Genomic DNA, 22,977 nt, shown 5'->3' on the forward strand with positions numbered 1-22,977 from the left:
CCAACAACAATATTCTGTCTTTGCAGACGTCAGAAACTTCTGCATCCTGGGAAGTCCTTGTATAAAGCATTGTTGGATTCAGTTACATTATGCAACGACAGTGTCACACTCCAAATAATTAATGAGAAGGTGAGATCTTGCACATTAAGGGAGGCAGTGGTAAAGTGAATTGGGAAAGTAGGACCTTTCTCTACTGACTCTCTTTAAAACAAGACTGATAATATTGTAACATTTGTAAAGTCACTTGAGAGTCTTGGATGCAGGTAGTTCTGTGATAACATAAAATATTTTCATCCCAAAGATGTCCTTGATTTTACAGATGATGTATATTAATATAAAGAGAGTCTCCTTTAAAGAAATAACATATTTTTTAATATTAAGAAATATGTTTATTTCTATAGCAATACAAAAAACCTAAATCAATGTCTTTTTAACTGAAAAAGGTATTTAGGTTTAAAGCTTTCTCCCGCTTTCCAAAATAATAAATTCAAGTCTGCCCTAACGGAGTGAGGACAACATTGTTTTCTTTGTGTGCGTTGTAGTGCATGTCAACTGAAAAAAATCAGCTACTGTAGTTTTCAGATAAAGGTTTTGCATCCTATAAATTTTTGTCTGGATAGTTTTTCTTTTTAAAATGTCACAGATAAGGAAGTTAAATGAGCAAAGATGTTTAATATATCCTGTTCCTAGTTACTTTCTATACAGAAGATCCAGGATCAGCCAAATCCAGCCTCTCATACCAATAGGGGCATAAGTCTAGTCTAGTGGTTTTCAAACTATGGGTCGCAAATGTCAGGCACAGGGCCTCGTTGCTGCAGGGGAATCAGGTGAGCAGTGGGGTGCTAAGGCAGACTGCCTGCCTGTCCTGGCACTGCAGACTGTGCTATGCCCTAGAAGCGGCCGGCAGTAGGCCTGGCTCCTAGGTGGTGGAGATGGGGCGCACACAGGGCTCTGTACACTTCCCCTGCCCTGATCACTAGCTCAGCACTCCCATTGGCTGGGAACCTGCTGCTGGCTGCTTCTAGGGGCAGCATGGTTTGTGGTGCCAGGAGAGGCAGGATCCCTGCCTTAGCATCCCCTTAGCACCACTGTCCAGGAGCTGCTCAAGGTAAGCCTCTCCTGCCCCAGCGCTGACCACCCTCTGCAGCCAGATCCTCCTCCCACACCCCAAAGCTCTCAACCCACTCCAGAGCCCACACTATAGTCAAATTATGTTGGGTCACGGGCATCAACAATTTTCTGTAACTGGGTCATGAGAAAAAAAGTTTGAAAACCACTGGTTTAGTCTATGAAGTTAGCATATTAAGCTCTTAGGGCAAGGAAGACCCTTATAAGGGTCCCTACAACCTGATAGAAGGAATGACAATGACTTTTTTCCTCACCTACAAGAGACTGATGGCCAACATTCCAGGTGTCAAGCAAGGGGGGGACACGACATTGTAAAGATTTCTGCATGCAGCAGACACTACACAGTGGAGGGAAAAGGAGTTATTTGGGGTGAGATAGTTATGTGACTTATACTCCACTTTACATGCTTGTGAATTACAAAGACCAAGTAGAGAGACCTACCAGGTAGGTAAATACTAGTTTTTTTGTTGTTTTAATTTCCCACTGTGCAGCTCCACCAGTGTAAGCACCATTGGGAGTAGTACAGTAATTAGGGCATTCACATATTTAATACAATGCCACCTAATCCTGCTCACACAGCAGTTCTCAATGACACAGCAATAAAACTGCCTGAGCCTCAAGCATTGTCTACACTAGTGCTCCTGCTGTTAATATTGGTGGAATTGCACCAATACGGTGGTGGCAATTTCTTGAAAAATGCTAAACAAAGACTCTGACTTGGCTTTTCGTAAATAAATCTGTCCAGTTGCACTTACAAACTAAGAATATTTGTTTCTTAAAAACAGTGAAATTGATCTTTTTGGTGCAAATTCAAATGCATAGTGTGCAAACTATGCTGGATCAGAAGGAAGACAGAGTTTTGTTTTGTTTTTTCAGAAAATAAATGTCCGGGGATATGAGATCTAGAATTTCTGAATTAAAATATAATCAACACCTTTATCACCGTGTAGCACTAGCTATATCCATTTGTTCCCAGGTTTCTCTCCTAGTGGAAATTTATGCAATAGAAGGCAACGTTTTCAGGCTTAAAATTAATGAGGTATCGCCTCTCAAATCAAGATATGAAGTCCATGATGTTCTCATAAAAGAACCTACCACTCAGAGGTAAGTTCTGAAAGGTGATATAATATCTTAATTTCTTATTCCTCTTCTCCCTCAACAGTGTGGTCTCATCCCTCCATCCCTCTCTTTTGGGTACAATTGTACTTACCCTCATGAATACCAGGATCTTAGCGGGAGGGGGAAAAAAGCAATTGGCTTATGAATGTGAATTTGTTTCTGAGGATAAATGTTGCACATTGAGGAAGATGAAATAGCCTCCTATGTTAAACCTGTAAGTATATGAGTCACTGTATTAGGTGTTAGTATGCATCATTGTGTGTCTGCTTGTATTGAAAAAATAACATGCATTGAGAATATTGAAGGACATTTTGTAGCCAGCTATTGAATTGTTCAGTCATGGGTCAGATCCAGAAGTCCTTAGTGGCTCTTTCATTACACTAGGTAATTTCCCCTTTAAGTACTTTCACCTTCTCATCACTGTTGGAGGTGAGCCACATCCACCCTGATGTTACACACTCCTATCTCTTGATCCCTTTCTTTCACTTCAAGCATCCGAGGAAGTGGGCTGTATCCCATGAAAGCTTATTATGCCTTAATACAGTGGTCACCAACCAGTAGATCGGAATCTACTGGTAGATCTTGGAGTCTTTGACAGGTGATCCTGACAGGTTTGGCCAGGAGGCTGTCAAGTGCCAGCACTTCATCTGCTACACTGAGCATTGCCGTGCTGCTCCTGCCTTCTGCCTTGGAGGTGCCACTCACTCCTGGGAGTCTCCTGCTTGCTGTGCAAGGCATGGGAAGAAGAGGAAGAGGAACGCCCCTTTTTCCACCCTGTGCCACATCTCCACAGAGCAGAGGGGGAAGGAATGGAGAGAGTTTGCTGGCTGCTTTTGGGAGTGGTGCAAGGCCAGAGCAGGGGAGAGCCTGTATTAGCCTCACTGCACCACCATCCAGAAACCATTTGTGGTAAATGGTGCCCAACTGGATCCTGCATCCAAACCCTACCCCAGTCCTGAATTCCTCCTGCACCCCAAGCCCCTACCCCTTGCCTGATAACAGTGAAGGAGGATGGGATGAGCAGGGGCAGGGCCTTGAAGGGGTGGGAAGGAGATGGGGCAAGGGTGTTTGGGTTTGAGGTAGATCCTGGATTGCACTTAAATTCAAAAAGTGATCTCATGCTTAAAAAGGTTGGAGATCACTGCCCTATTAAATGTGATAGTCTTTAAGGTGCCACCAGACTCCTGGTAGTTTGTTCGGAATCCACAGTTATTTAAGAGAACGGAGTTGTGCTTTAATAATCGTTTCGGGATTTGGCCTTATGTTGTACAATAATTCTTACATTATCTTTTGTCTAATTTGTTGTTGTTTCTCTATAGTTATCTAAAATCCATAGAAATCTATTACCTATCCTTTTTTTTTTTTTAATTTGCCAGGCTCTCTATAGCCCAGAAGGAGGCAGGCATTCTGGTACTGACATGTGATCATGAGGACCACAAGCTTCACATCACAGCAAATCCATTCCAGATAGTATTAGAGTCCAAGGGTGAGACTGTACTGAGTGTGAACGGCAATGGCCTGTTGTACTTTGAGCATCTACAACCACCAACCCAAAACAGGTGTGATATCTCCATGTCCCACAGTATGCCGTGTTTGTCATACTGCTGAAAATAAGCCAGCAAGAATTCAGATCAGCAAAAATACTGCACTGCCAAAATTTGTAATGCTATTTTGTCTACAGGTAGTGCTCTTGGTGCTGATATTCACAGAAAAGTTCTAGCACAACAAATAAGGACAGGCTTTGTTTTGACTTACTCCCCGCATGACCCCACTGAAGTCAGGACAGAATTTGATCTTGTGACAGACAGCACGTCCATCCTATCTCTGATTGAGGGCACCCCAAACATTGAAGTTTGGAGGTCTCCCTTTGCTGATTTCTGTAGAGCAGTGGTTCTCAACAGGGGTACATGTACCACTGAGGTCTTCTGAGGGTACATCAGCTGCCCTCATTTGAAAAGTACTAGCAAAGGCAGTACAAACTAAAATTTCATACGGACAATGACTAGTTTATACTACTGTATATATCATACATTGAAATATAAGTACAATATTTATGTTCCAATTGATGTAGTTTATACTTACATGGTAAAAATGAGAAAGTAAGTGATTTTTCAGTAATAGTGTTCTGTGACACTCTTGTCTTTTTATTAGTAAGCAAGACAAGACAAATCAGACTCCTAAAAGGGGAACAGTAGTTTGGAAAGGTTGAGAGCCACTGAACTAGAGAATTTGTAAAAGGGGCTCTCGTCTTAAACCTTTGAAAGGATTTTGAACCAATTTAACTTAAGGCTGCTTGAACCCACTCATTCTGCCTCTTTATCCTATTTATGGGCCAATTATGTAAGATACTGAGCACCCTTAATTACCCTTGATTTTATTGGGGAGTTCAGCGTGCCCAGTATCTCCTTTTGATCAGGTCCATACATTTTTTTTTTTTCTCCACCCAACCTCATTATAGCCTAACCTGCTCCTTGTGAAAAGTCTGTTCATGATTTAGCTGCAATAGTTAGCAATCCAGCTGTGTTGCAAAACACTGAACGAATGAGGGGCCACAATTCAAGGGAAATGGAAATGGTGTGGCATTCTACAGAGCTGAGAGAGTTATCTACCACAGTGCTATCTTAGAGGAAATAACTAATTTAAAAATAATAATAATATAATATAATAATGTATGCTTGTAATTGACACAAACGCTCTGCATAACAGAACACACAAAATATCTAGTCTGAAAATCTTTTCTGTGGTGATAAAGAGAGGAAAATGTTGACATTATTAGAAGTAACTGTAGAAGTCCCAGGGACTAGTTGAACAGAATAACCCAAACTAGCTCTGGTTTGAAATGGAAGGCATTGAAAGAAATACTAAAATCACTTGGCAACCACAGATCTCAACACATGACTATTCAAAAAAGTTGAATGCTAAAAGTACCAGATATTGTAGGAGATGTTGCAGTTTTAAAGTTTTCCATCTGAAATCCTCTCAATTAACTGGTTATTTCTGCTCATTTGTTTTCATTAGCAAAAGCACAGCACAGAACAAAGAGGACACACCAACTGACTCCTCTCAGGTAACCTCAGCTTGGTTTGTGATTCTGGCATCTGTATCCTGTGAGAAAGATGGATCAGTTGTCATTATGACAAACTATGTATTTGTATGACATGGGCTAGTGTTATGGCATGGGCTTCCAAAGAGCCAACCTGAGGCTTTAGGCTTTCTAATTCGAACTACCATTATTCCTCGTGGAAAGAGGTGTAACGGTAGTTCTAATTAGCCTAATTCGAACTACCTACTCCGTGCCGCGTGTAGCCGCGTGCACGGAGTCCGAACTACCGGGGCTTTAAAAATGGCGGCGCCCGGCAAGATGCAAATGAAGCCCGGGATATTTAAATCCCGGGCTTCATTTGCAACTTTGGTTGCCTACATTAACCACCCTAGTTCGAACTAGGGTGGGAGTGTAGACATACCCTAAGAGTGTTTTGAGTATGTCCTAGGATGTCAGAATTGGTGTAGGAGGATGTGACATTACCCAGAATACAAGCTAGACTGATGAACAACTGTGTGCTGACAAAACATTGTTTACACTAGCTGGGGCGACATATGAGGGGGGGCAGGAGGCACGTGACCCTCCCAACACCATGGGCAGAGAGGTTGGCCCCCCCACACTCACTGGCAGCAGTGGGACGAAATGGAGCAACCTCAGCTCCCTCAGCTGCTGGTCACGTTGCTCAGGGATTAATGTTGCTCCCTTTCCCCGTCCCCCAACACTGCTGGTGAGTGGTGGGGATGATCCCTGCTGCTAGTGCCTCACCCTTACTAGCCCCTGAGTGGCATCAGTTGGGAGAGACTGGGGAAATAGATGGGGCAGAGCAAGAGCAAGAAAGAAGAGCGGAGAGGGAGGTGCAGGAGCGGGGGTTTCTTTGTCCACATCCTCTTTCCTGCCACTTAATCAGTTGTTGGTCCACTTCATCTAATTGACATCTCACTGAGGCATTGGCTAGCCTTTTGTTTCTAGGGAACTGGTTTGTGACTGCTCTCCAGAACATGTTGGAACCTGTCTTAATATCACACCTTAAATTCTTACAATTATATATACAGTGTTGCCATGCATATTTACTAAGACAATAATCTGTAAAGGATGAGTATTCAAATACTTTCAAAGTATGCTTTGCACAATTTATCAGAGTTTTGTAAAAGTGGTGAACAGAGGGATACAGACTGTCACAGCTCATTTTGTGCAGAAGTCAATGTGAAAAGATGACCAGAAAGAATATTGCAAAAAGTTTAAATCCAAAGAGATTGGATAGTAGGACACAGGGTTCAAGACTCGAGGGAGGCCATAATTCCTGAAAGGGTTGGAGACTCTAGGAGGCTTGTCCAGTGCCTGGCATGTCCTGGGAACTCAGGGTCAAATAGGTTGAAATAGTATCTATATTGCTGCGTGACTTTTTGAGATCTTTTGTGCAGTAGCAAGCCAAAAATTGGCCTTCTGTAAGGCATTTGATTTGATACTGCACATTTTTATTACAAAAAATAGAACATAAAATTATAATAAATTAAATGCTGGGTAAGTGATAGGTCTCAGAATGTAATTGCAAATGGGGAATTGTGATCAAGTGGCTGTGTTTCCAGTGGGATCCTGCAAGGTGAGGTTCTTGGCTCTACACTATTTAATGAACTGGCTTTCAATGACCTGGAAGAAAACCATGTGTCATCACCAATAAAGTTTGCAGATGACACACAACTTGGGAAAGTGGTAGATAATAGAGGACAGGTAACTGAATCAGAGCAATCTGGATCACTTGGCAAACTGGGTGCAAGCATATTTGGAGGATGGGGGGGAAAGCAGTGACACTGAAAAGGACTAGGGGAGCAGGATTGGTGGATAATCAGCTGAACATGAGTTCCCAGAAGGATGATGTTGCTCCAGATGCTAATACAATCCAGGTGATGCATAAAAAGGGATCTTAAGTAGGATACGAAGTTATTTGGCACTGGTGTGACTAGTACTGGAATACTGGGTTCAGTTCTGGTGCCAATAATTCAAGAAGGGTATTGACAAATAGGATTCAAAGCCACAAGAATGATTGAAGGATTAAAAGGCATGCCTTAATGATAGATTAGCCTCTTTAAGTCTCTCTGTCTTAACAGAGAAAAGCTTAAGGAGTTAAAACTTGACTAGCCTTCAGGAATCTAGATGGGGAACAGATATTTAATAGGCTTTTCAATCTAGCAGAGAAAGATGTAATCTGATCCAATGGCTGGAAACTGAAGCCAGACAAATTCAGACAAGAAATAAGGTGGAAATTATTAACAGTGAGATAAATTAATAATTGGAATAATTTACACCACAAATGTTGTAGTGGATGCTCCATCACTGACAATTTTTAAATTAAAGGTGTATTTTTAGGCATTATTTCAGGGAAGTTGTGTGGCCTGTGTTATATCAGGAATCAGACAACACTATTGAAACTGTCCCTTCTGCCCTTGTTATCTGTGTTCTTCTTTTGTGCTGCTGCAGAGCACAGTTGTATTCCATCAGAGCATCAGTTCTTCATGGGTCACATGCCTGGCTAGCACCTGAAGAGTGTTTTTGGCCCACATTCCACCTGTATTCAACAACGTACCAAGTAAACAATGCACCTCGAGAACACATGCATCTCACTTATAAATAACATGTTCTATAAATAAATGCAGTTAGCGAAGTCAGATTTGCTTATTTTTTTGTACATACAGGAAAATCAAGAGGATCTGGGTCTCTGGGAAGAGAAATTTGGCAGCTTTTTAGACATCAAAGCTAATGGTAAGATTGCATCTAGTGTAGAATTGAAAACACCTTTACCAGTTTGCATAAATACATGCTCATCTAGATATCTATCTGCCTTTGTGTTTAGCTACTTAATGGCTATCCAGTTAATTCCTTTTCTCCTACTAGAAGGCTCAAGGGATAAATTAATAATATTAATGAACTATAAATCTCTCTAGGTCCCTAGTTCAATTCCAGCCTTAATTAATAACAAATTCATAAAAACTTATGTTTTACATGAAACCAACTGGCTAACTCAATCCATTTCCTATTCCCCATAGGCCTTTATCACGCACTACGCGAGCAGATCCAATAGAGAGGCCAAGGATCAATTGGGCGTAAGTGCAAACCAAAAGGTAGTTAGTATTTTTAGGCATCACTATGGCCCACAAAACTCCCACTCAGCTGCCCCTTAATCTTAGAGACACCTAAGTTTTTGCCTCTGAGCATGCATACTGTAGCCTTACTCCAGGTGCCCAACTCCTACCTGAGCATGCACACTGCTGCCATGAGATTATGTCCAGAGATCTGCTTCCCGTGTAAGCCCCAAAGCATTGGGAAGTAGAGACATTCAGCTGCCTACGTCCCGTATGGGAGCTTAGATCCAGTAGTCATGTTCAGAGGCTGCAACATTGGCTTTCTCAGCTGAGTTCAGCTGGCAGGGAGGGTAAAAAAAAGGAGGAGGAAGAGTGGCTCCTGTATAGCGGATAGGGTACTTACCCCGCTCTGGCTAACTTCTGCTTCAAGCTCCCTGCTCCTGTGGGGGGAGCCAGAATAGGGATCAGCCACCTCTGTGGGGAGGGATAGCTCAGTGGTTTGAGCATTGGCCTGCTAAACCCACGGTTGTGAGTTCAATCTTTGTGGAGGCCATTTGGGGCAAAAATTTGTCAGGGAGGGTACTTGGTCCTGCTGTGAAGGCAGGGGACTGGACTTGATGACCTTTCAAGGTCCCTTCCAGTTCTAGAAGATAGACAATCTCCATTAATTTATCATTGAGATTGCTCTGCATTTACCCCCATGAAAGAGAATGATTTGGCTGACAGAATTGATATGACTTGTTTTAAGACTTATCTGTGCAGTGCTTTAGCCTTGCAGAGGCTGAGATGGAAAATGAGTGCTGGAAAAGATGCAGCACTGGCTTTCTTATGTCCCCTTGTTACATTGCTTCTGCAGCAGGGCAGAGCTTGCAGGAATTGGGACAGAATTTTAAACGGTTTTTATTGCAGAATAATAAATAGTTTGAGAACTATAAAATAACCCGAAACTTTGGGCATATTATTATAAATTCATTATTTTCCCCTTTCATGATAGTTTAAAATTTATAAAAAACCCTGACAAATAGGTACCCCTAGAAAACTTTCCCATATAGTAAGCATATACTAATAGAAGTGAATCTCAAATCAAGTTTAAAGCAATTAGTAAACAGGCCATTTTTATAATTAGTTTATTCTGATTTCTTATATTGTTCTCATATTTCTTTAAGTGAGGCCCAGATGAGAGCAGACCTCTGGGCTGTTGTATTTTAATACTGTTTTTGTAGGTCCCAGTTCCATAGGCTTGGATTTTTCTTTGCATGGATTTGAACATGTCTATGGAATACCAGAGCATGCAGAGACACTTCTCCTCAAAAACACCAGGTAAGAGTAGTGGATCTGCTTCTTCAAGAGAGCTGTAATTCTGACTTTGGGGATAATTAAGAGGAGTAGCACATCTAAAACTTGACAATCCAATGGGAACAACTTCAGGTGATCTTTGTACTAATGTCCCCTTTGAACATTTAGATTTGCATAAGAATGTAACTGAGCACACTGGATTGTTGTTCAGATGGCCCTTGCACGTCATGACAGACATCATCAAGCGATGTGAGAAAATCCAAGACTGAATGAGCCCAAGGAGTGGGATCCTTTTTTACCAAATTAGAATGGTTATGGCAGCTTAGTTGGTAGGTGGATTGGTGAATAACTAAAGAAAACTTTATAAATCCTGTAATGGAGAAGCCACAACGTTTTCCAGGTGATTTAATTCAAACAAGGCTTAAGATGCCTATGCCGTATACAAGTACAGTATATGAGACATTTTGTTTTAATGGTAGCAACACATAAAATCATGGTACCTGTGCTCAAGGAGTAGGCTGCTCTGCTTCCAGCTCCACAGTGCTACCACCAATGCCTCCAGTTCTTTATTAAGTTTCTGTGCAACCAATTCTGCATGAGAATTCTCAGGTTTAACCAGCATATACTTTACTGAAATGTTTAAATGAACAGCTCTCCATGGCTGTGTCCAGACTCGGGTTTTTTCGGGAAAAGTAGCCTTTTTCCAAAAAAACTTCCCCTGCGTCCAGACTCAAGCCGCGTTCTTTCGAAATTAAATCGAAAGAACGCGGCTTTTCTTTCGATGGTGGTAAACCTCATTTCACGAGGAAGAACGCCTTCTTTCGAAAGTTCCTCTTTCGAAAGAAGGCGTTCTTCAATGTAAATAGGGCTTCTTCAAAAGAGAGCATCCAGACTCACTGGATGCTTTCTTTCGAAAAAGCAAGCCGCTTTTTCGAAAGTTCACCGTGCAGTCTAGACGCTCTCTTTCGAAAGAGGCTTGCAGTCTAGACACAGCCCAAGGGATTTAAGTAGGAAAATGGGGCAGCTGAATGTTAATAGTGTAAGGATAAGACCCCATCAATAGCAGTGTCATTGACCACAAGAGACATAAACTGATACAGCTAGCTTTGACCAAAGTGAAATAAATGGTAATCCATGCCACCAATTGTGTTGGGTGATATTTACCAATTCCAGTTAATCACGGGGGGCTGGAGCAGCTCCTAGCCCGCTGCAGACATGGTTTGGTCTATGGCAGGCCCGGAGCAGCCTCTATCCATGGTTAACAGACAAGGACTACTCTAGGCATCCTGGGCTGGAGTAGCTCCTCTTAATTGGTTAACCGGTTAAACATGAAGTAAGCATCACGTTTAACTGGTTAACCAATTACAAGGAATTTTACATCTCTACTAGAGAATACACCATATTAATCCCTGCGGTTACACCTTTGAGTTCAATAGAGGTACAGCAGAGTTTAAGTTGGCCCAGTGAATAATGATTACAAGTTACATGTCTGTTTGTTCATTCCAGTGACAATGATGCCTACCGACTTTTTAACTTGGATGTCTACGGGCACAAGATCCATGACAAAATGGGCATTTATGGTTCAGTACCTTTTCTGTTAGCACATAAACTTAACAGAACTTCTGGGATCTTCTGGCTGAATTCTTCAGAAACTCTAGTGGAAATTAATACAAAAGCTGTAATGGAGGTGAGAGATGCATTGTATCGTCCCTAAGAATTCAATAAGAAACTAAAATACTCCCACGCAGGACAGTGTGACAGCTTAACTTCATGTTCACCTTTTGCCTCAGTGAATCAGGAATGGTAACTCTCTTTTCTCTACCTCCCCATTTATTTGAGTGAACTTTAGATGTGATCATAAGGATGCATTTTTCAGAATACAAGATGCAGGAATTGCATAATACATTTCATATAAGAAAAGAACATTTTGAAGTACTTCAAATCCTGGAAGAGAAATCTACAAAAATAAATAGTCAACACAATCAAGAGCAGAAAACATATTGTGCATTTTAAACTAACATTTTATGAAAACATGGAATTTAGAAATTCTTTGTATTTTCTGCCCTCCCGATTCTTCATGTTACTATATTGCTAGTATTCATGGAATAAGAGTATAGCTATGATTTCACATCTATTGACATTCAATATTAGTTTTATTAAAATGGAACCGTAAAAAAGATATTGCATTATCATGGTCAAAAATGCACTATTTATATTTAATTATATAAAAATCAGTGAGAAATATTGAGGTCTGGATAATCAATGGAGAGATTGTAAAAATTAATCTTTGGTACAGAGAGGGCTTCAGATTCTACTTTTTGTTCCTTTCAAAGCATGTACCATGCAGATCCCCTCCAGACGTGACTAAGCAGAGAGTTGTGCCTCAAACAGATGTGCGTTGGATGTCAGAAAGTGGAATAATTGATGTTTTCTTGCTAATGGGGCCCTCCCCTTTTGATCTCTTCAAGCAATATGCACAATTAACAGGTATTGTCTTGTATCAGTGAAGAAACAGCAGCGTACGTTCATCAATAAGGGTCCCTGTCATTACCTAAATAATGTGGGAACTGCAGGACATGTATCAAAAAATGGACTAATGTTTACTTATCTCGTTGAATGAAGTAGGATAGACATTCCCAATATGTGGGTCACAGAGCACTTATTGGTGTTCTGTGGAGTGATGGCTTCCATTCTTGTTTTCAGCAGCATCTACTGGTGTCCAGGCTTGGCCTCTAAAAGTAGCTGAAAATATAAAGCCACTCTAATTGTTGCTACTGAAGGCTGCTTTTCCATGAAGGGAAAAGAGGAAACAGGAGAAAATCCTAGGGACTGGAGCTACCAGGCAGCAGTGAGAGAAAAGAATGAAGCAACAGGAGAGTATGTCTAAGGAGCAAGGGGGTCAGACAGAAGCTGTCCAGTGTTTCCATGAGAGAAGGGATACTGAAGTGTCAGGAAAGCAAATGCAGAGTGATAGGAGAAGAAAGAGGCCAGATGCCAAAGGGTCATGGGCAAGGGAAGACAGAAGAGTAAAAGTGTAGTGTGACTACATTTTTTTTATAAAGGAAAAATTACAATAGGCAGTGTTGTTGTAGCCATGTTGGTCTCTGGACAGTAGGGAGACAAGGAGAATGAGGTAATATGTTTTATTCGACCAACTTTTATTGGTGGAAGAAGAGCTCTGTGAGGTAAGGTCTAAAGCTTGGTGAAAGACAACAGAAGTTGGTCCAATAAAGGGTATCACCTCATCCACCTGGTCTTACTATATTTAAGAGAGTTAAGAGTACACACACGCTTTCCAAATGTTACTTTTCCATTTAAGCAATCGCCGCAAGGATATTATTTGATCATGAATAGGAGGAGAAGTGACTATTTGGTCATAAATGGGAGAGTAAATAGTTCACATGACTGTCTCCCAAAGCTGAGGCCCACAGTATGAAACATTTCAGACTGCTGGTCCTATTGGTGTATGATACACCCACACAGAAGATTTTTGGAAAATTAAAAAAAAATCCATCCACTTCTGACCCTTTGGTCTCTTACTATTATTGCACTTAAGGAACTGGTTTTATTTTCTACTACTAACACATAGTAGTTTCTGCTCAAGTTGGAAGTGCTAGAGTAAGGGCAATTAAAATCATTTATGAAGTGTACCAGCAGGAAGAAGATGATGATCTTCTGCTCTAAGCCTCATGTAGTTAGTCATGCATGTCAATGAGCCTTACATTCACCCACAATATTTTTAAAACTTCAACCAAAAATTTTAGCATGGTGAATAATGGTCACTAGAATAATGATATAATGCATTATTATATCAGTCCATAATAACATGTTTTCTCAGCCCTATGATACAATCCTTACAGCAGCTTCTGCAACAGTTAAGCCTGTCATAAAATTTATGATGATCTTAGTTTCTGGTATTAGTAACTCAAATTGTGCTTCAGACTGAACCTTGGGTTAACATTCTTCAGTTTCAAACATTTGCATATGATTTCAGCTATGTCACTCCCACTGACTTTACCAGAGACTCCAGGTAACCTGGAGAGGCAATACCAATATTATGCTTAGTGTTTTAGCTTCTAATTTCATATCTGTTCCTAGGCACTCAAGCCTTGCCTCCATTCTTCTCCTTGGGCTACCACCAGTGCCGCTGGAACTATGAGGATGAGCAGGATGTAGAAGCAGTAGACGCTGGCTTTGATGAACATGACATCCCGTATGATGTTATATGGCTGGACATAGAGCACACAGAGGGCAAGAGATACTTCACCTGGGACAAGAAAAAATTCCACAACCCCAAAAGGATGCAGGAACTGCTCAAGAGGAAAAAACGCAAGGTACATTATACAGAGGGAGGAAGGCAAATGTAATAGTACAGCATGATCTAGGCCCTAAATATTTTAGCAAACATATTTAATTCCATGTCCCCAGCAGCAGTTACAAACACATTGGTTTAGATAAAACATTAAAATAAAATTATTTAACTATAGAAAGATAGACTTCAAGTGATTACTAGTGATGTAGGCATAGGTGGTCAGAATTAGATACAAAAAGAAATAAAGGTTAAAAATACAAGCAGTTTCCTAAATTTTACCAAAGCTTAATTTGAAACATACAGTTTTTCTCGCCCCTTTGGATGTTGCTGGCACTTGAGTTCTTAGTACACAAGCTGGTGTTTGGTCCCAGACTGGGAAAGATCTTCCTGTTTCATGTGCTTCAAGCAGTCTTGTTACAGTGAAGATGGGAGAAAAGAAAGGTGGGCCAAGGCCTTTGTCTTTGCTTTTTATATTTGACTGAGTGCCTACAAGGGCTGTAACCTTCACTGAGGGAATGTCTACACTACAGAGTTTTTTTTTAAGAAAAACATTAGTTTTTCTGAAAAAACTTCAATTACATCCACACTGCAATCGCATTCTTTCGAAAGAAAATAGAAAAAACGGGGTTTTCCAGCATTAGTAATCCTCTTTCTACGAGGAAGAAGCCTCTTTCAGAAAAACTCGTGTGTGGACAGGGAAGAGGATTTTCTTTTGAAAAAAGAGGCCTCTAGGAAATAACACAGGTGTCCTACATCCGAAGTAATCACAACTCTATAATTCCTGTCTCCTGCCCCCTCTTAAAACTGCAGGCACCATGGACTAGCCTTGTGGCAGGAAGCCAGCCTGAGAGCAGCAGCTTGACCGCACAGCTCTCCCTGCCAAAGGCATTTTGTTCAAAACTAAAACAGGTGTCTTTATTGAGAAGTCAGGGAAGGGGCGAAGGGAGGGGTTGTGGTGGGAAAGGGATTGTGCAGCAAGCCACAGGCCTCTAGGGGAGAGGCCCTGGGGAGAGTTACTGGGGTGCTGGAGAGAAACTCTCCCTCAGGGCCTCCCAGATGTGCACCCTGGCCTGATGGGCCTGGTAGATGGCAGCTGTCTGCAGCTGCTCAAAGGGTCTCCCCTTGCGGCCAGCATCTACCCCCACCCAGGGAGGAAGGCCTCCCCCTTCCATTCCACAATGTTGTGGAGGACACAATGTGCCGACACCAGCTCAGGGATGTTGTGCTTCCCCATGTCCAGGTGGGTCAGGAGGCACCTGAAACGTGCCTTGAGGCAGCCGAAGGTACACTGTGCTTGGATCCTGGCCCAGTTGAGGTGGGCACTAAATTGGTCCCTGCTGGGGTCCAGGTGGCTGGTATAAGGCTTCATAAGCCACGACATCAAGAGGTAGGCCGCATCCCCCACACAGCGGCATCGGCACTAACCCCAACCTCAAAGTCTCAGCAGGAGAAGAATATGCCCGCCTCCAACTTCCCGTAGAGGCTGGAGTTCCAAAAAATCCAGGCATTGTGTGTCCTGCCCAACTACCCAGCGAAAATGTCCGTGAACTGTCCACAGTGATCGATCAGGGCCTGCAGCACCATAAAAAAGTAGCCACTGCAGTTTATCTACTGGGCCGTTCTATGTTGAGGGTGGGATGTGGGTCTCATCAATCGCTCCACTGCAGTTTGGGAACCCCAGGGCAGGAAATCCAGCCACGATCAGGTCCAGGTCTCCCAGGCAGATGAGCCTGCGCAGCAGGATGGAATTGATGGCCCTCACAAGCTGCAGAAGGAGACAAACAAACACACAAAACAGAGAATGAGAGAGGGAGTGCCTGAGCCCTTGGGAGATGCCCGCTCCCCTCTTCTCCCCCCACCTTAAACACCCCAAGAGCCATCCTCTATGAGGCCACCCCCCCCAGCAGCAGGGCTGTGTGAGGCTGGGATGGCACAACCCCCCCAGGGATGGGGATTTCCCCCCACTTCACCCCCCATATCCCCTTTCCCAAGGGTCACCCTTTTCCAGGACTCTCCCCTCCCGCCCATGCAGGGACTGCAGCCCAAGAGTGCCTTACCTCCATAAGGAGGGCCCTGACGGTAGACTTCCCCATGCCGAACTGGTTGCCCACTGACCGGTAGTTGTCAGAGGTGGTGAGCTTCCAGATGGCAATGGCAACCCGCTTCTTCAGGGGACTGGCGGGTTGCAGGTGGGTGTTGTGTCATCGGAGGGCAGGGGCAAGACAGGTACACAGCTCCAAAAAGGTGGCCGTGTGGGGCCATCGCAGCTCCAGCTCCACGGCACAAAGGAAAAAGCTGAGCAACCACAACAGGCACTGCAAGAGCTTAGCTGTCCCTCGAAGAGGTAGGGAAGCGTGCAGCAGCAGCAGAGAAATGGCTGTCCGGGGGGGTCCCTTTAAGCGTGTGTCTCTGCTAGGCTCCAGCACCAGCACTTGGAAGCAACTGGTGACCTAAAGTCCTGCCTGAAGTGGGTCCAGGTGGCATTTTATGTGAGACAGCATCCAGTGAGTCTGAACGCTATCTTTCAAAAAAGCACATCGCTTTTTCTATCTGCTTGGCCAGACCTCTTCCAGAAAAGCTTCTTCTGAAAGAAGCCTGCAGTCTAGACATAGCCTGAGAATGTCAGGGCAGATTGCAAGGAATAGAGCAAGCAATTTCTCAGATTGGTAGTTTATTCTAGAATTAGACTCACCAAGCTAATAATAAAACATCTTCAATATCACACAGATTACTAAGAAGCCTTAGAAAGCCTGGCCGGAAGTCATCTTGCTGGGCTCAGCTACCAAGGAAACATGCCAGGGTATGGAGTAAGGGGGTTCCAGGTAGCTCGGCCCCTGTTCCTGGCAGCTGGGTTGCAGCAGGCTGACCCCTGCTTGGGCCTTGCTGCCAGGGACAGGGACCGAGGTGACCCCCCCTCATTTCCCAGCATGCTCTGCATTTATCCCCAGGAGCTGAGCCCAGACAGAGAGTGGGCCACTGTTGCGTCTCAGGCAGAAGCAGCTCCATCTCGCTCCCTCACCATGGGTACGTCTAAACTACATGGCTCTGTTGACGGAGCCATGTAGATTTGTTTGTTCGGCAAAGGGAAATGAAGCTGCGATTTAAATAATTGCGGCTTTATTTAAATTTACATGGCTGCCGTGCTGAGCTGACAAACAGCTGATTAGCTGTTTGTTGGCTCAGCATGCTAGTCTGAATGCTCCCCTGTTGACATTATAATGGAGATTGCCTATTTCCTAGAACTGGAAGGGACCTTGAAAGGTCATTGAGTCCAATCCCCTGCCTTCACAGCAGGACCAAGTACCACCCCTGACAAACTTTTACCCCAGATCCCTAAATGGCCTCTGCAAGGATTGAACTCACAACCCTTAGTTTAGCAGGCCAATGCTCAAACCACTGAGCTATCTCTCCCCCCCCCCCCCCCAAAAACAATGAAAGCCTTTTATCGACCTCCCCGGTAAACCTCATCCTGCGAGGCATAAAGGGGAGGTCAATAAAGGGCTTTCAGGTCGGCGCGGGAGAGTCCAGACTAGCGCGCTGAACTGACAAACAGCTGATCAGCTGTTGGCTCAGCGCGGCAGCCATGTAAATTTAAATGAAGCTGCGATTATTTAAATCGGGGCTTCATTTCCCTTTGCCGATCAGCCTAATCTACATGGCTCCATCGATGGAGCCATGTAGTTTAGACACACCCTAGCTGCTAAGGAGAGTTGCTGAACATGCAGAGAGGAGATGCAGGGAGGGGACTTACTGCTTACCCAGGACCAAGAAGTGCCCCTCCACCAAACAAGAGAGAGATTCACAACATAGAATATATAGGGAGAATACCTTTTCCTACCCCTCTGAAGGAGGTAGTGTTTCCTTGTTATTGGCCCACAGAGCGTCCATCCTTCTAAACAGGCAGTCAGTTGGGTGGTTTCCCCCAGAGGAAAAAGAGCAACCTCTCACCCTAGAGAAGCCTTTCTGCCCTGCTTCCACTAATCCCGCAGCAGCTTAACTCTCCTCCTCCTCTGACCTTAGAGAACCTCTTTTCAGCATGTAGCAAAAAGGGCCTTTATCATTCTAGGGCTAACATCTCTGCCATCCATCACTTGCGCCTGCCACTTTTCAGAGCCCAATATGATCACTCCAATTATAGCATCCAGCCTGACTTTGTCACAGTAATTACAGTTTATGGTTTAGAGAAGAAACTAGTCACCACAATGGTCAGGGAGAAATGTATTCTCCCAGATGCATCTTGTCAATTGTGTAATGGGGTATTATATGGTTTTAGGGCGTCGGTGGTTACTTTCTTCTGATGCATATGGGATAGAACTGGCCCTTAGCTAACCATTATTTCAAGTAGGCAAGCATGCAGTGCTAATTGTCTTGTGAAATCAGCTCATTTACATATGTATATGTTACAAGCACAAGGGCCAGTAACTGCTTCTTAGAAAATATGACTGCAGGTACCTCAACCTGAACTAGGACTGAGCTCTTTCCATAGCACACTGAATAGTTGATGCTAATGGTGTCTTTTCATCTCTTATGCTGGCAGCTTGTCGTCATTATAGATCCTCATATTAAGGTTGATCCCACGTATGCCATATATTCTGAGGCCAAAAAAAAGGGGTATTTTGTGAAGGACCGAAAAGGCCATGACTTTGAGGGCATCTGTTGGCCAGGTAAGAAAACACACTATTTATAGTCTTTACATTTCAATTTGTTGTATTTGGGTTTTTTTTTTGTAATGTACAGTAAACTAACATAAGTGAGTCAAAAGTGGATAGTCCTGTAGACAGAACTAACATCTCAAAAGGAAAAACATTTTTGTGAAATTATTGGATATTCATGAGTCCAGGTCCTTAATCTTCTAAACTTCCTTGCTCTAATTAAACCACCATTCGTTCTGCATAAGTAGATACCGATTCTGTGGCTGTGCCAAAAATATTAGGTGCTCAACTGTCACTGGCTATCCTCCAATCAGCTCCTTCCTCTCCCTCCCATCACCTCCTGCCCACTGTGGATCAGCTGTTCAGCAAAAAGTGGTGCAGGTTCTGGGGGTAGCAGGATTAGCTAGGGTGGAAAATGGTTAGGAGAAGATGTGGAATGAACCAGGGTAAGTGCATAAAAGGCTGACTGGAGACCAGGGGGGAAATGGATGGAGTGGGGGCAGGGTCTGGGGCAGAGTGGGGGGGTCAAACATCACCCCACCATCTTAGAAATATATATAATCTAGATGAGTGGTGAACAATAAGCAGCCCTCGGGTCAGGCATGGTTCACCAGGGTTAGCCCCTGGCAGGCCACCTGCACTTTATTTACCTGCACGTTCACAAGCACAGCTGCTTGCAACTCCCATGGGCCGAGAGCGCTGTTCCTGGCCAACGGCAGCTGGGGGAAGTGGTGTCCTGGTCCGTGCTCCTTCCCACCACTCTCATTGGCCAGAAACAGTAAACAAAGTGCCAGTGGCCTGCCAGGAGCTAACCTGGCGAACTACCTCTGGTTTATTGCCCACCCCAATCTAGGTGCATCGCACCATAAAGTTACTGAACATGTGCAAAGAGCAGTACTCTAATTGTCCAATATAACATAAATTCTATTCGGGCTGTTACATAAGATTGTTTATAAACATAAGCAAAGTTGAGTCAAACTGGTACAACTGGATTCTAAAAAGAGAACTGTAACAAGAGGTCTTCAGTGTTCCTGCTAAAGTCACTGGTTGGTATAACAACAAGCTGAAAGATAGTAGAATAGCAGGAATCATTCATAGTTGAAGTCACTGAAATGTGTTAATTTTAATCAGATAAAATTGCCGTTCTTTCTTACATTTGTAATGGTCATTATTGCAGTGGGAGTAAACAAGTACTAACTAGACCTAAAGCCTCACTATACTGTTGAATTTAACATTGAACAAGGGTTTCACTAACACTTTCCCCCTACTGGGACATGTAACACCCTTTTGAAAACACTTCAGACTTCATGGACCAGCGCTTGAATTCTTATTTGTGTAGGCCAGGGTTATAATTTTTGGTGGGGGGGAGCACTCCAAGATTTTGGAAAGTGGTCAAGGGCTACATTTTTCTGTGGAGGAGATAGGGTACAGAAGGGTGCACGGGGTAAGGGACTGGGGTGCAGGAGACACTGTGAGGTCTGTGAGGGAGTTTGGGTGAAGGAGAGGATTGTGACCTCGGTCAGGAGACTGGGGTGTAGGGAAGGGAAGGGAGTATGGGTGCAGGAGAGGATCCTGGCCTGGGGGAGGGGCTCTAGGAGGAGGTGCAAAGTCTGGGAGGGAACTGGGGAAAAAGGGTGCAGACTGCAGAGGGTTTGGATGGTGACCTGGGGCAGGGGAATGGGGTATAAGGTCTGGGAGGGTTTGGATAGTCACCTGGGGGAGGGAGTTGGGGTGCAGGAGGGGCTGGAGTGCCAGAGGCAGGCTCTGGCTGGGAGGCCAGCAGTCCTGCAGCACCCCCAAGGCAGGCTGGGCTCCATGCTTGCTGTAGCCCCAGGCTGCTTGAAACTGCAGGCTGCTCCCTCCACATGGCTCTGAGCTCCAGAATGGGGAAGAGGCTTGCGTTGCCCCCATCCTCCAGGCCAATTTCTCAGCTCCTATTGGCTGGTTGTTTCCAACCAATAGGAGCTGAGAAATTGGCTGTGGTCAGTTCCTAGTGGCCAGTTGTTTCCAGCCAATAGGAGCTAAGGATTGGGTTGGGGGTGGGGAAATCACATGAAGCCTCCCCGCTCCCTGCGGAGCAGATAGCCACACGGACTGTGCTTTAATAGCAGCGTCTGTGTGCCTGAGGGTGGGGAGGTCTGTGAGCCAGATCTGGTGGCTTGGCAGGCTGGATCCGGTCCCCGGGCCATATTTTGCCCAGCCCTAGTGTACTGTGTAGATAGAGGAATCCTTTCCGCTTGAAATGTATAGGGCCATTCAGGAAGAGAAAGCCAGTGACCATGGTGCTGTCAAAATGAAACAGCACCAGGTAGATCCTTTTAAGGGAAGGTGGGAACAGCAAATTGGAAAAGGATTAGATCTAATGGAGAAGGGCAAATTTGGGAGGGAAAAGGGAAGGTAAGAGTTAATAGGATTTGGATATCATTAAGATCAGCAGGCCCCAATTTTATATTTTAAAATATCTATCTAATTCCAGAAAACATGCCTTTCAAAAGAGTTACCAGTCTTAAAATTCTAGTTTCAAGCTGGAGAACCTAGCAAAAAATAAACCAGGGATCATGACATGGGTGAAGCTTTGAAATAGGTGCAGGTTGAACCTCCCTAAACTGGGGCTCTGCCAGCCCATGGATGATCCTGAATCAGAGGGCCCCGCTGCAGGGGGTCCTACAGTGCAGCCAGGAACCCCATGTCAGCGAGTGGGGTGGTGATGTGGCTTGCTGGAAGACAGTGGGGCCAGCTGGAAGCGGAGCCAGCAGCAGGCGACGAGGGCCAATGGCAGGGGATCTCCCCTAGTCTGGCAAATTCCCTTGTTTGGGACTGGTCAGGGTTAGAAAGGTCCAACCTGTATATAAATGCATTTTGTTTCATTCCTGACTATACTTGGGAGTGCTGCACTTCCAAAGCTACTACAATGCCATTGGTAAATACTACACTACTAACACACTCTGTAAGCAAGGAAATATGAAAGGATCTTTGGGTTTCCAGCAGGGAATAAACTGACAGCAAATCAGCTGTCCGTGTGCAATGTTTAATCATGGTGGTTCTATACTTGTTTTATATAATGAACTCAGTATGACCATTGCAGACCACCTGTGTACTTCAGAACACAGCTACCCACCTCCTGAGTGACACTAGCCTGTAGCATCACAAGGCTTCAGTTCTTTCACTGGCTTCCAGTTGGCTTCTGGATGCCATTCAAAATGCTGGTCACCATGTTTAAATGGTGTGGATCTTAGCCCACAAAACCCAAGCAGAGTGGTCTTCAAAACACAGTGTAAGATGTACTTGCTGAGTTTAGCACTTGGTTGCACTTTGCTTAGGTTGTTGTTTGGGGCATTTTGGGTTATATATTAAGGTTACTACAATGGCAGAAGTCTCAGTGCTACCCATTGTGGAGATCATTGTATCGACATGTCCCAATGCTTGGATGCCCAGGCAATCAATGCTGTAAAAGTTATCATAATGAATGTGATGGTCCAAACCTGCAGGTTCTTCTTCTTACCTGGATTTTACCAGTCCTGAAGTCCGAGAATGGTACGCAGATCAGTTTGCCTTCAGGTCATATAAGGTTTGTGTTTCTTCTCTTTGGATCCTACCAAGTACATCAAAAACCTGGAATTGGGGAAGAGATAGTCAGAGGAGATAAACTACTAGATAAGTAATCTGGTGGGACTTTGTATTTGTAGATGGTCATTAGCCATAGAGGCAAATCTCCTGAATATAGTGACAACCATATAGACTTCAGAACGAGCCTCACTGGGGTCTTTTTGACACTAAGAAAAATGGGAGCCTATTTCACCATTGATGTAATTCCCCCAGTGATAGTAATAGTGGAGACATTGGTGTGGACAGAGAGAAGGTATTTTACCACCCTGTTATTTATTGCAGCTGCCTCATTAGGAGTCCACAGAAGAAACAATGTGAGAGTACTGCCTTAGAGGAACTCACAGTTGCTCTCACATCATCTTCCATCACAATGAGTCCTTTTAAGTGAAGGAGAATAGTATGAAACTACCAGCTGTTCATAACCTATAGTCACATCACTCCCAGCCCCTTCTAGGCTGTATTCAGTATTGAAGGTGTGTATCACAGAACCACTGCCCCCAGCTTCTGATGATTTTTTTTTTTGTCTTGGAACCCAGATTTGCTGGTAATTCACGCTCTTATGGCCCCTCACTTCATGCCCTAAGACAACTTTTTCTCCCCATTCTCTTTTTCCTGTCCTTGTATGCAGTTTTCCTCTGAGCTTTATAATATTTTTAAATTCTCATATGAATTTTTATGCTTCCTTGCCGCCTCCTCACCGCCGCTCATGAGAAGGCACTATTCTGCTTGCTGTGAGACTTGGGC

General features: G+C 43.9%; 1 protein-coding gene across 4 annotated transcripts in view; it reads left to right on the forward strand.

The window, feature by feature from the left end:
- GANC (glucosidase alpha, neutral C) overlaps nt 1–22,977 on the forward strand; it is a 50,313-nt gene that overhangs the window by 5,382 nt on the left and 21,954 nt on the right. For 3 of the 4 annotated variants that reach the window (XM_089778518.1, XM_089778520.1, XM_006130352.5), the window contains 11 exons: nt 27–129; nt 2,105–2,232; nt 3,624–3,806; nt 5,266–5,314; nt 7,981–8,047; nt 9,591–9,687; nt 11,170–11,350; nt 11,997–12,150; nt 13,762–13,997; nt 18,513–18,639; nt 22,116–22,195. In XM_089778518.1, coding sequence (XP_089634644.1) covers nt 27–129; nt 2,105–2,232; nt 3,624–3,806; nt 5,266–5,314; nt 7,981–8,047; nt 9,591–9,687; nt 11,170–11,350; nt 11,997–12,150; nt 13,762–13,997; nt 18,513–18,639; nt 22,116–22,195 — 1,405 coding nt within the window. Of the gene's footprint in view, nt 1–26; nt 130–2,104; nt 2,233–2,318; nt 2,462–3,623; nt 3,807–5,265; nt 5,315–7,980; nt 8,048–9,590; nt 9,688–11,169; nt 11,351–11,996; nt 12,151–13,761; nt 13,998–18,512; nt 18,640–22,115; nt 22,196–22,977 lie in introns of those variants that run through there. The other variant, XM_089778519.1, reaches the window with a different exon arrangement.

This window comes from Pelodiscus sinensis, chromosome 5 (assembly GCF_052426305.1).
Source record: "Pelodiscus sinensis isolate ZL-2025 chromosome 5, ASM5242630v1, whole genome shotgun sequence".
NCBI lineage: Eukaryota > Metazoa > Chordata > Testudines > Trionychidae > Pelodiscus > Pelodiscus sinensis.